This window comes from Phacochoerus africanus, chromosome 11 (assembly GCF_016906955.1).
Source record: "Phacochoerus africanus isolate WHEZ1 chromosome 11, ROS_Pafr_v1, whole genome shotgun sequence".
Classification (NCBI taxonomy): Eukaryota; Metazoa; Chordata; class Mammalia; order Artiodactyla; family Suidae; genus Phacochoerus; species Phacochoerus africanus.
Window position 1 is genome coordinate 55488935 of NC_062554.1, and position 12387 is coordinate 55501321.

General features: G+C 36.1%; 1 protein-coding gene across 1 annotated transcript in view; it reads right to left on the reverse strand.

Annotated features, from left to right (window-relative positions):
• Positions 1–12387, reverse strand: part of ARHGAP32 (Rho GTPase activating protein 32) — a 184314-nt gene that overhangs the window by 30813 nt on the left and 141114 nt on the right. Inside the window, 1 exon segment of the mRNA XM_047754460.1 lies at positions 6704–6853. Coding sequence (XP_047610416.1) covers positions 6704–6853 — 150 coding nt within the window.

Below are 12387 nucleotides of genomic sequence, written 5' to 3' on the forward strand. Positions count from 1 at the left end.
GTACATATCATTTCTTTATTATTACAAAAACTTTTTCTTGGTTTTCCTACCTTTGGTTCTATTTCCTGCATTCTTTTAAATTCTACACCCTAACTTACATTTAAAACTTAATATCCTTAGCTTTGAATAACTTTTCTAAAACAGCACATATACTAAGAGCATGTAAGAGGTGTCAGGCTAAGTGCTTCGCAATGAATAGCGTCATTTAATTCTCAAAGAAATCCTACGGGAAAAGTTCTACCACTATCCCCATTTTAGAAAGAGGAAACTGAGTCTTAGAGAGAAAGGAAGTGTTACCCCAGGACAAGCAGTAAACAGGCAGCCAGAAATGAGGTTCTAACTCCAGCAGTCCAACTACTATGGCATTGTACTGCCTGGATTTGAGGGTCCTTCACCATTTATTATTATCATATTTCCATATTTCACAACTCTAGGCCAAGCGAAGTCTCATACAAACCGGCTATTCTGTAAATCCCTCAGTTCCAAGTAGAAGAAAACCCATTTCCTCCACCTGGATTCTCCCTCTACCACCATCTACTTACAGAAAACTCTTGGCTGTTGTTCAAAATCCAACTCAATGATCCTTAAGCAAGACTTCTTTGAATATCCCCAAGTAGAAGTAGCTGCGCTATGTTTTAGGTGCCCACAGAACTATGCTATTGTGAATTATTATCTATTTATACAAGTATTACCCCTTCTTAGTCAAGCTCTTAAAGGGCAAAAAATCATGCTTTGTTCCTCTTTGTATATTCAAAACCCAGGAGCACTGTCTTGACACAATGTACACAATTAGCAAACTAATGAGTTTATAGATACCCTGTGAGGCTGACAAAGTCATGTGGTCATGTCAGTAGAGGAGGGATCTTGTTTTCATGTGTAATTGGATTCATTCTCAATGGTATGCTTTTTACCTCTAAAAACACTCAAGAAGTTTAGTAATAAGAAAGAGACTGTGTATATGTGGTAGAGATAAAGGGCAGGCAGAACAGGCTGGTACTTTTTGTGGATTGACTTTGATATTACAAGCAATCGCCATGCCCAAATAATATGCAAAATGCAAAATATAAAGTATTTTTATGAGCATGACTCCTATTCCTGAAACTGTTTCATCAATGATAACATCAGTCCCTTAGGTTTCTATCCTGAAAACGAGAGGTAGAATAATAATATGGGGGCCAGAAAATTTCTATAAACTATTTCAAAGAAAATATATTTAGAGATTATTAGAATAATTGATATAATTACTTAAAGAAAGGAAAACAAAGCTTTTACTTTTTTTTTCTGAGAAGATGCTTCTCATTGTGCTTGCTCCAAGTTAGCATGCTAACTCACCCAGGTATACAAAAGGTTTGTGTTGGAAGAAGATTCTTCAGAGGACAGAGTGTTACTTCCATAATATCAGGCTCTCCCAGCTTGCATTATAGAATTTTCATAAAAATAAGTTACCAACTGTTTAAAACTATAGACAACTTTCTTGGGGTTCATACAGACATGTGCTATTATATTCATATTTGCTTATGTTCTCCCAAACAAGTAGGCAAATCTTGAAAATGCAGGGAGTTAGAGACCATTCCCTGAAAATATGGCTGAACCTCTATAAACATCATACTTCCTGGAAAATACCTGAATTGTTTCTCTACATTTTATGTTCTCTAAGTAAAAGGGTTGAATGTCCAAAACACAATCACATAATGCAGCTTCCTAAATAAAACCATATAACTTAATATCACTATTACTTAGAATTTTTAAGAGACAAATGAGATATTTAATTAAAATTGGTAGCAAAATGAAAGAGACGACCATAAACTTCATTTTGAAAAAAAAGAGAGCAAAAACTGAAGAACAGTTGTAGGAAGATAAAAAGAGAAAATATTTGAATTTTTTTTTCACTAATGTAAGAAAGGAATATGAAAACCCAATATATTATTAGAAGAAATCTTAGTTTAAAATGGTACTTTAGGGGGAGTTCCCGTCGTGGCGCAGTGGTTAATGAATCTGACTAGGAACCATGAGGTTGCAGGTTCAATCCCTGCCCTTGCTCAGTGGGTTAACAATCCGGCGTTGCGGCGTTGCTGTGAGCTGTGCTGTAGGTCGCAGACGTGGCTCAGATCCTGTGTTGCTGTGGCTCTGGCGTAGGCCGGTGGCTACAGCTCCGATTCGACCCCTAGCCTGGGAACCTCCATATGCCGTGGGAGCAGCCCAAGAAATGGCAAAAAGACAAAAAATAAATAAAAAATTAAAAAAAAAATGGTACTTTAGGGGTTCCCATCATGGCACAGCAGAAGTGAATCCAACTAGAAACCAGAGGTTGTGGGTTCAATCACTGGTCTCACTTAGTGGGTTAAGGATGCAGCATTGCTGTGAGCTATAGTGTAGGTTGCAGACGTGGCTCAGATCCGGTGTTGCTGTGGCTGTGGTGTAGGCTGGCAGCTGGAGCTCCGATTAGATCCCTAGCCTGGGAACTTCCATATGTCACAGGTGTGGCCCTAAAAAGCAAAAACAAACAAACCAAAAAATGGTATTTTATTAGCTACCTTTCCCCACATAACCATCTAAACCAACCAGCCAAGTGCACATTAAACAATAACCCAGTCAAAATATATTAGAAATCTCCAAAATGTGATATGACTTTAAGAATTCTTCCCACACTTTCCAAATAATACACTTCTAATTCACTCTTATTTAATACTTTTAAGACTTTATTCAAGTTAAAACTGATGACCTTGGAGTTCCTGTTACGGCTTAGCAGGTTAACCCAATGCTGTCTCTGTGAGGATGCGGGTTTGATCCCTGGCCTCGCTCACCGGGTTAAGGATCTGGTGTTGGGACAAGCTGAAACATAGTTTGCAGTTTCATCTCAGATCCGATATTGCTGTGGCTGTGGTGTAGGCCCCAACTGTGGCTCCGATTTGACTCCTGGTCCAGGAACTTCCATATGCCACAGGTGCAACCCTAAAAAGAAAAGAAACAACCCCCTCCCCACGCAACCCCTAATGACCCTTAAGATTCGAATCGTGGCTAAAAGAAGTATCTTACTTATCTCAAGTAAGTAGGACAAGAATTGGTCCCTGATTTTTCTTGATAGTTTTTAAATTTCATTTCTGGTCTTTTGTCTTTATTTATTCAGTCATTCATTCCCTTTCCTCATTCATCTGTTATTTATTAGATCCCTTCAGCAGGCATCATACAAGCATTCTATAATACAGATGAAACAGTCATGTTCATTCTCAAGGCAGTGCCTTCCAGATCTGGCATACATAGCATACAGTGTTGCACATTAGGAAGTGCATCATGATTCTGGTTAGAAAAATCAGATTATCTAAAGGATTAATTTCAGGGCTTATTTGGGCCTTGTTTTTTTCCAGTGTGCTCTGACTATAAAATTCCAGTATATTTACACTACTTTTAAAAAAGCCTCTTGTTGAAAGGACCAAATTAACTCAAGCGGAAATGTGTTCGGGCAACAGACTTTCCTCACTTTTGGGTTTTAAAATATTTTTTTATGTTTTGTACCAAACGCAATTTTACCTAGTTGTCTACAAAGATCTCACTTTTTAAAATGTCAATCTCCTTTCAAATCTTATTTTAAGGATAATTGGTTGCAAATATGTGCCCCAAATAAAATTAAGTCCTATGTAAAAAAAAAAAAAAAAAAAGCAATGACATGAAAACTCTTGGTTCCACCAGAATAGATTTTATCACAGTTAGGGAATGCATGAGCATTACAGTTATTAAACTTATTTCTCAGAAAGAAATTATATACTGGCATCTGTCCTCTCTACCATAACTGAGAATGGAAACACATCCAAAACTTCTAAGCACAGCTAAAACTTGCTGAGTTGATGTTTGAAAGCTCATAACAAACTAGAAAACACTCCCTCATAATGATGATCACATCCAAGGAAGGTTGAACAAAAAGAGATACAAAAGAAATAGAAAACAAGAGAGACACACAAAGAGGAAAAAGAAACTAAGACAACAAAAAATTATTTTGATTTTATAATTTTTATGCCCACAAAAATGACAAACTAGTCTGATTTATCCACAAAAAAAGGTATATCAACCCTTTCTATACAAGCAGACCTCAGAAATATTATAGGTTCAGTTCCAGACCACCTCAATAAAGCAATGTCACCATAAATCAAGTCACACAAATTTTTTGGTTTCCTAGTGAAAATAAGTTATGTTCACACCATAATGTAGTCTATGGAGTGTGTAACAGCATTATGTCTAAAAAAACAATGTACATACATTTAATTTAAAAACATTTTATTGCTTAAAAAAATGCTAACCATCATCTGAGCTTCAACGAGTTGTAATCTTTTTTGCTTATGGCAGGTTTGAAATATTGCAAGAATTACCAAAGTGTGACACAGAAACACAAAGTAAGCAAACACTGTCAGAAAACTAGCACCAACAGACCTACCCAACACAGGGCTGCCACATACCTTCAATTTATTAAAAATGCATTATCTGCAAAGCACAATAAAGCTAAAAGCAATAAAATGAGGTCTGCCTGTATAACATCTTTGAAATTTTTGTATTGTATTGAAAGTTACAATTTTAATAGCTTCATAATTTATACAGCAATTTCCCTAAAAGTTGATATTCAATTTTTTTTCTCTCATACATAACACTAAAACGAACATTTTTGTTTCTATCAGAACACAGCCTGAGGCTAAACCCTGAGGAAAAATTGTGACATGAAAGGAACACTATAAGTAAAATCTCTTGCTCCGATGTGCCAAAATGTTTTCAAAAAGGCAGTAATTCCCAGAACTACCTGAAACCAATACTTTTTACCTACTAGTAAAAATCACTGCTGTTTTTAATGGCAGTGGATATTATAATTAAGCTTTATTATATTAATAATGTTTACCTACATAAAATGGTATCTTAAAACTGCTTAAAGATACATTTCTACGATTCCAAATAAGCATAGACACTTTTCTGCATTTTTTTAAATTTCTCTTTGTCAAAATCATAAGTTTATATCTTTTCTCCATTTTTATACTCAGGTGCTTAATTTTCTCACAAACCCAACTAATATTTCCATACACTATATTAGAAGCATCTCATCACACATCACCCCCAAGAAAAGATCATTTTCTTTTCTGTGTATGTGGCAATTTTCCTTTAAATTTGTTATGTTCATTATATGGTAATTGCATATTTGAAATAATCTCCTCCTTTACATTTTTTTTGGCCACACCCATGGCATGTGAAAGTTCCTGGGCCAGGGCTAGAACCTGTGCCACAACAGCCACCTGAGCCACTGTACTGACAAAACTGGATCCTTAACCTGCTGAGCCACAAGAGACCTTCCATTTATTATTTTTTTCACCTGAGAAAGCTATTACTTTTTGATCTCAAAGCAAAATCATTCCATAGTAACATTTCTATGAGTTTAAAATAGTTAACTCTTATACATTTTTGAACTTTCAGTGTCATAATGAGAGAATTTAAGGTTTTAAAAATTGCTTTTTCATTTTCTCTGTATGTATTTATAATTACCCTATCCTCATGTCCTGGTTTTACAACCATGCTTTATCAAAGGGCACCCATATCTAGAAGAACGACTACTTCTGAACATTCCAAACTATTCCATTCATCAGTCATATTTCATTCTCTACAAAATAACACTCTGGCTTTGAATATTGTTTTAAATCAGTAAAGATACATATTTCCTTTTCTATCACTGATTTTCCCTCTCATAATGCTCTTCTGATCTTCTCATTGGCTTATTATTCCATGTGCATTTTGACTACTTGCAAAAATAATCCTCAGAGTTTTTGTTCATCTGTCTTTTTTGATTTTGTTAGTAACTGCATTAGCTTTTTATTAGTTTGGGAATAACATCTGTTCAAAATAATACTGTGTCTTCTCCCTAAAGAAACAACAGTGTAGTCTGCACTAAATTCATATTATAAGTATACTGGCATTCTTTAGGCAATGAGTAAGACCTTAATTTGAACTTGACATTTATTGGTATTTATACTAGTTTTCACGAGTGATGTTCTTAAAGAATATATATTGGGTGTTTCCCATAAAGACTGAGAATTTCACAAATAATCTATTTCTGGTACTTATCAGTATTACAGGTAGATACTTCCTTAATAATCTAGCATCTCTAAAGGAGATGCAGAGGAAAGTGCTATTAAAAAAAAAATCAAAGAAAAACTCCATTTTTCCTTTCTTCCTATCCATTAAGCCCCGCCATCCATTCATCTAACCACTGAATTGTTGAGTAAGACTCTAACTTGTAGAGAAAGGAATTTAAATTTTTAGCTATAAAAACTAGGAGGCTAGTCTTGGTAATGCATAGTTTCAAAACTATGACTTTTTTTTCCAAAAGGAAAATAAATATTTTAGGATAAAATGTGAGAGGGAAAACTGGCTGAGGAAGCTATCTGGACAGATATAAAAATAATGTGAACGAGCAGAGCTACTGCGGCCTGTGTGAGAATGTCTGCTTCTTCCTGAACAGATCATAACCACCTCTGAGGCCAAAGTGCCTTCTTCGATCCCTCTTGATTCTCAGCTATCCCCAGAACTCGGGTGAGTGCCTGAGGTTGTTCAATACCTGCTATGGAACTTAAATGGAACAGGTATTGCTTGCCTAATCTACTCCGTACCTGATTACAGAAAATCAACAGGGAGAGATCAGAAACTGAAATTATGAGATTATAAACTTTATTTTTACCTTCAAAACCGGAATTCAGAAGATGTTCTCCCAGGTCACAACCAAACACCCTTTCTTTCAAGATCCCACGCTGCTTCAACTTCTGTTTTGTTGGACGAGACTTCATGAATGTGCGTAAGAAAGTAATGAGCTTGCCGTGCTTTTTAGATACTAAAAAAATAATAAAAAGAAACTACCTTAGTTGTGAGAAGAAGTCATATTTTTACTTAGTGTGAAAAGAAATGCAGATCCTAACAGGCTGATTACAAAAATAGTCTATTACAAGTATATTTTCCATTCTGTAGAAAATTTTCAGCAGACAAATTGAAGAAACAGTTGCTTTATAAATAATATCATGGCTCTGTAGGTTCTCATCAGCCTGTGATCTTATTTGATGGAATTGTAAGCAAATTGAAGTACTGTAACTCATGACTTTGAAATCAAGCTTGGTAAACCAGCCATCTTTCCTGTGCTACCCAAAGCAGGCTATAGGATAATGAGTGGGACATGAATTTTACTCTGATATATTGCTTTGGAGATCTTCATGATAAACAATACTTAAAATGGCATAAATCTAGAAACTGCATTTCTAGTTAATTTCCCAAATATTTTATTTAGTGGTTAGAAATGTTCATACCATTTATCATCTGGAAAATAAAACTGAAAAAATAACTCCCTCTTTCTCATTTTATAAAGAGGACAATCCTATTATGATATAGAACATACTTGTCAAACTAATGGCATATAAAATACAAAACACTCCCACCCATAAAAAAGCATGAGATCCATTAACATTCATCTATAAATTCTTCATTGAGCAATGCAAGAAATAAGCAAATTCATATACAGTAAAATATTTCCACTGACTGATATGTTAGAAAGATTACAGCAAAAGATTTGCACGCAAATTCTTAGGAAAATGACTTTTGCTGAGAAGCTCAGCCTGCAGGGAAAACTCCTCTAGAAGTCAACATACAACAAATTACCACAAGCTCAGAGATTATTTGCAGGATGGAAGGCTAAGCCATATGGCCTCAATCCCACTCAGTTTGCAGAGAATTATGGGAGTCTCACTGAACCCTGCTATGGTTCCTTGAGTGAATCAAATTGTAAATCCCTCGAATTGATAAATCCTCCTGGAGGAATTTTGTGCACTGAGAGTAACCTATGGTCTAGATGGGCCACTAAATGGGTTACTCTGACCAGATTAAACACTTTCTCGACATTTTGCGGGACACACTATTTACAGACTTAAGCATCTTTTCTACGAACGGTATAAAGGTGATTAACTGTAACTGTTTTGCCTGTAACTGAGAGGTTTCCTGGGACATGAGACTTTTGGTGTCAAAACCAGTAAAGTCTTAAGCAAAATGGGACAAGGCAGTCATCCTAGACTTTACATAGATTAAAGAGGAAACTAATGTTCTCTATAACAATTACTGAAGTTTACTTAGAATCATCAGCATAATTTAGATGCTATCTCTGACATGCTCTGACACTGGGTAAATTACAACTTCACCTGCATCTGAGATCCTTGTTATAAGATTAAATGATGTGCTCTCTTATCTGCTAATGAGACATTTATAGCACACTGGGGTAACTTATCAAGTATACTTATCAAGTATACCACACAAGTATACCATAACATTAGTATATTAAAATTTATTGAACTTGTGGGAGTTTTATTCTCCCCTAGTTGCTAGCAGATTGTTTGTTATGATTCTTTGTTGTTAAAGAGTAGTTATCAAACCATCTTTGTTCACTTTTAACATTTTCTAACAAACATTAAAATAATTTTTGTAAGATTAACAAATAAAAATAAATGAGTTTGCTTTACAGTAGTTTAACATTATATTTTAAACCTTATACATTTGGAAAAATTTTAATTTCTACCTGGAAACAGGGCATATCACCATTTTTCTAAAGCTTTTCTATCTTGCAGTAAAGTTTTCTCGTTTTCTTTGTGAAAAAACACATTCTACGTATTTGTGAGAAATATTGCTAGGTATTTTAGGTGTTTTTTGTTTGTTTGTTTTTGTTGCTTTTTTTCTTTTTTTCTTCAGTGGCCTTACCAGGTAATTACTGGTATGCTAACAAATGATTTCTTTATGTATGGGTCAAATCTGATTATTTTCTAAACTCAACAATTTTAGCTGATCCTTTTGGGTTTCATGAATATATAATTGTGTCAAAGCAAATACGGCAATTCCATTCTTTTTCTTATGGGAATAAATTTCTACTTTCAATAATTGGCCAGGGCTTCCAGGATACATGCATTTGCATTTTGATTTGATGAAAATATCTGTTGAGTTTGGCCACTGCATATTATGCACATGAAAAAGCATTTTTTTAGTCTCAGCTTTATAGGAATATCTCAAAGGAATGGGAATTGCATTTTAATTACTATCATTCAACAACAAACATGTGAGTGCTGCTATATCTCAGGAACTGTTCTAAGTCCTGAGAGCACAGTGGGGAACCAGCGAGACAAGTTCCTCACTATCACAGAGCTTACAAAGGAGAAAGACATAATGATATCAATATAGCCAGCACTTATTTTATGCTTGGTAAGTGCCAGAAATTGCATAAGTTTTTTATTTATCAACCATTTACTTCTCACAGGAACTTATAAGGAAAATAACTATTATTTTATTTTATTTTAATTTTTTTGTCTTTTTAGTGCCGCACCTGCGGCATATGGAGGTTCCCAGGCTAGGGGTCTAATTGGAGCTATAGCTACTGGCCTACGCCACAGCCAAGCAATGCCAGATCCAAGCCGTGTCTGCAACCTACACCACAGCTCAGGGCAATGCTGGATCCTTGACCCACTGAGAGAGGCCAAGAATCGAACTGGTGTCCTCATGGATACTAGTCAGATTTGTTTCTGCTGAGCCACAACAGGAACTCTGAAAATAACTATTATAATCCCCATTTTTAGAGGAAGAAACCCAGGCACAGAGTGCTAAGTAACATGTCTAAGGTCATGTAATAACCAGGATTAAAAGTCAGGTGGTTTGGCTCAATACCCAAGCTATTAGCCACTATATGCTACTGGCTAAATTAAGACAGCAAGGTGGAGTTCCCATCGTGGCACAGTGGTTGACAAATCCGACTAGGAACCATGAGGTTGCGGGTTCGATCCCTGGCCTTGCTCAGTGGGTTAAGGATCTGCATTGCCGTGAGCTGTGGTGTAGGTTGCAGACGCTGCACGGATCCCACTGTTGCTGTGGCTCTGGTGTAGGCTGGCGGCTACAGCTCCAATTGGACCCCTAGCCTGGGAACCTCCATATGCCGCGGGAGCAGCCCAAGAAATGGCAAAAAAGACCCCCCCCCCCAAAAAAAAGACAGCAAGGTAATTTCTGATTGCTTTTAACTGCTAGTAGGAAAAAAACAAAAAAAACCCCAAAAACCTGCCATGAGTAGTTTGCCATATTGAACTGGGCTCCCTACTAGCAGATAAAGGGATATGTATATTTCTTTCACATCAAATAGCAGTATCATATCTAGAATTATTGATTGAAGTTAATTTACATTAACCAGGAAATACATTCACAATTTAGCGATAACTGTGTGGAAATAGATTTATAATCATAATTCTCCAACCACACTCTCACACACAATGAAATTACATTAGTCAGAGGGCAGCCTGTGTAGAACTGGACTTTCCAGAACACCTGGTAGCTATGACACTGTCTTTGATGTGCGACGTTTGGCTCAAGAAGAAGGAAACTTAGCTACCTTTTCACATTTATTTTTTTCTAAATAATGACACAAGATTCAAGTAAGAGCTTGCAGTATGACACAAACTTAACACCTGGGTGTGGTCTTTTCCTGCAGACCTACACCACAAAAGTGAGACACCAAGATAACTAATGTTCATAATGGTGACTAGACACCTACTCTTAAATAATTTCTAAGTCTTCAAAGGAAGATTAAACTATGTTCTACACAGTTTTAGTTTGCTGCTACTGCTTTTATAGTTGGCATTTTAATATATTATGGTAGAGAGAGCTGTGGTGAAAACTCTGGAATCCATAACTAAATAACCAATTATCTAAGAATACAGACAAATTTCATTGCATTGCACACTGAAATAAAAATACTCAATTTAGGGACTTCCTGTCACGGCAAAGCAGAAATGAATCCGACTAGAAACCATGAGGTTGAGGGTTTGATCCCTGGCCTCGCTTAGTGGGTTATGGATCCAGTGTTGCTGTGAGCTCTGGTGTAGGTCGCAGACGCGGCTCGGTTCTGGCATTGCTGTGGCTCTGGTGTAGGCCAGCAGCTGTAGCTCAGATTGGGCCCCTAGCCTGGGAACCTCCATATGCTGTGGGTGTGGCCCTAAAAAGCCAAAATAAAAAAAAAATAAAGAAAATAAATTAAAAAAACACTCAATTTAGTTACAACCAAATTTGAAGATCTAACAACACTTCCAAATATTGATGTCTCTTCATATTAATCTTTCTTCACTTTATATTTCTTCCTATTTCATAGGCAATAAAATGGCTGAAAGAAGTTTCTTTTGGACACTATACTGCCCCTACCCATTACCGTATAACAAACTAGTAAACTACTTAGTAGAACTACCACTTGAGGAATAGAAATATGGAATACTGTCAATGACTCAGGTGACTTCTATTAAGGAAGGGAGAGTCGGGGGCTGGCTTTTAGACAGTTAAGTGCTTAAAAACCCACTTCAAGGAGGAAACTTGGAATGCAGTGGAAGAGTGTTAGGGTTAAGGTCCATCAAATATGCTGGATTAGAGAAACAAAAATGATAACAATGACATTTCCACAGATAAAACACATCAGAAATATAAAATAGTACTTAAGAAAAAAGCAAATCATATCATGTATTCAAATTCTGTAGTCTAGAGTTAAGGGCAACACATGCCACAATGCTACCTTCCTCCATTCCATTTAGACAAGATTTCATATCTGCAGTCTTCTTTCAAACCTGGGACAAACCCAACCAGACCAGTCTTTCTAGTACTTAAAAGCTTTAGCTGCATGACACACAACTCAGAATCTCCAAGGTAAATCTTTATGATACCAATAACCAGTCTGCAGGGCACAGTGAACCCTGACATGAAGAGGTGGGGCACTAGGTGTCTCTAATTACACAAGTATGTATTTCTCTGGCAAAACCAAAGAATTTTCCCCTTCTCACAATACTTCACTTAAATCAGAGTTCCCTAAATCGGTTCTCAGAAATCTTCTAGACTGATATGACAGAAGTCTGGGCTTGGAGAAATTATAATAATTTCTCAGGAAATTAAATTAAAGAATGATGACTTGTGCCAAATAATAGTCTCAGCATTAGGTTTATTTGGTTATATGCCTCAAGTTCTAAGATCTGTGATAAATTCAGAGAGTCAAGTAGACAAGGGAGAGGGGAGAGGCAAGATGCTCAATGAGGAGACTGTCTTGATTAAACCTAAAGTATAATCAAGTATGAGAGTAATGTTTAGCATATCCAATGGATTTTCACAATTGCATGTAATATTCTGTCTTTTGTGCAAAGTTTTCGAACACAGATTAGATGACCATTTGATGATCATACATATTCATACAAATAAATATGGAGAAAGGACTTTTCTCTAAGTGATGCCAAAATGACGTTTCCCTTATTTTGTTATTATATAGTAGACTAATTTTCTAAAAAAATCCTGCTCCTCAAGACTGGCCAAGACAATGGAGCATAA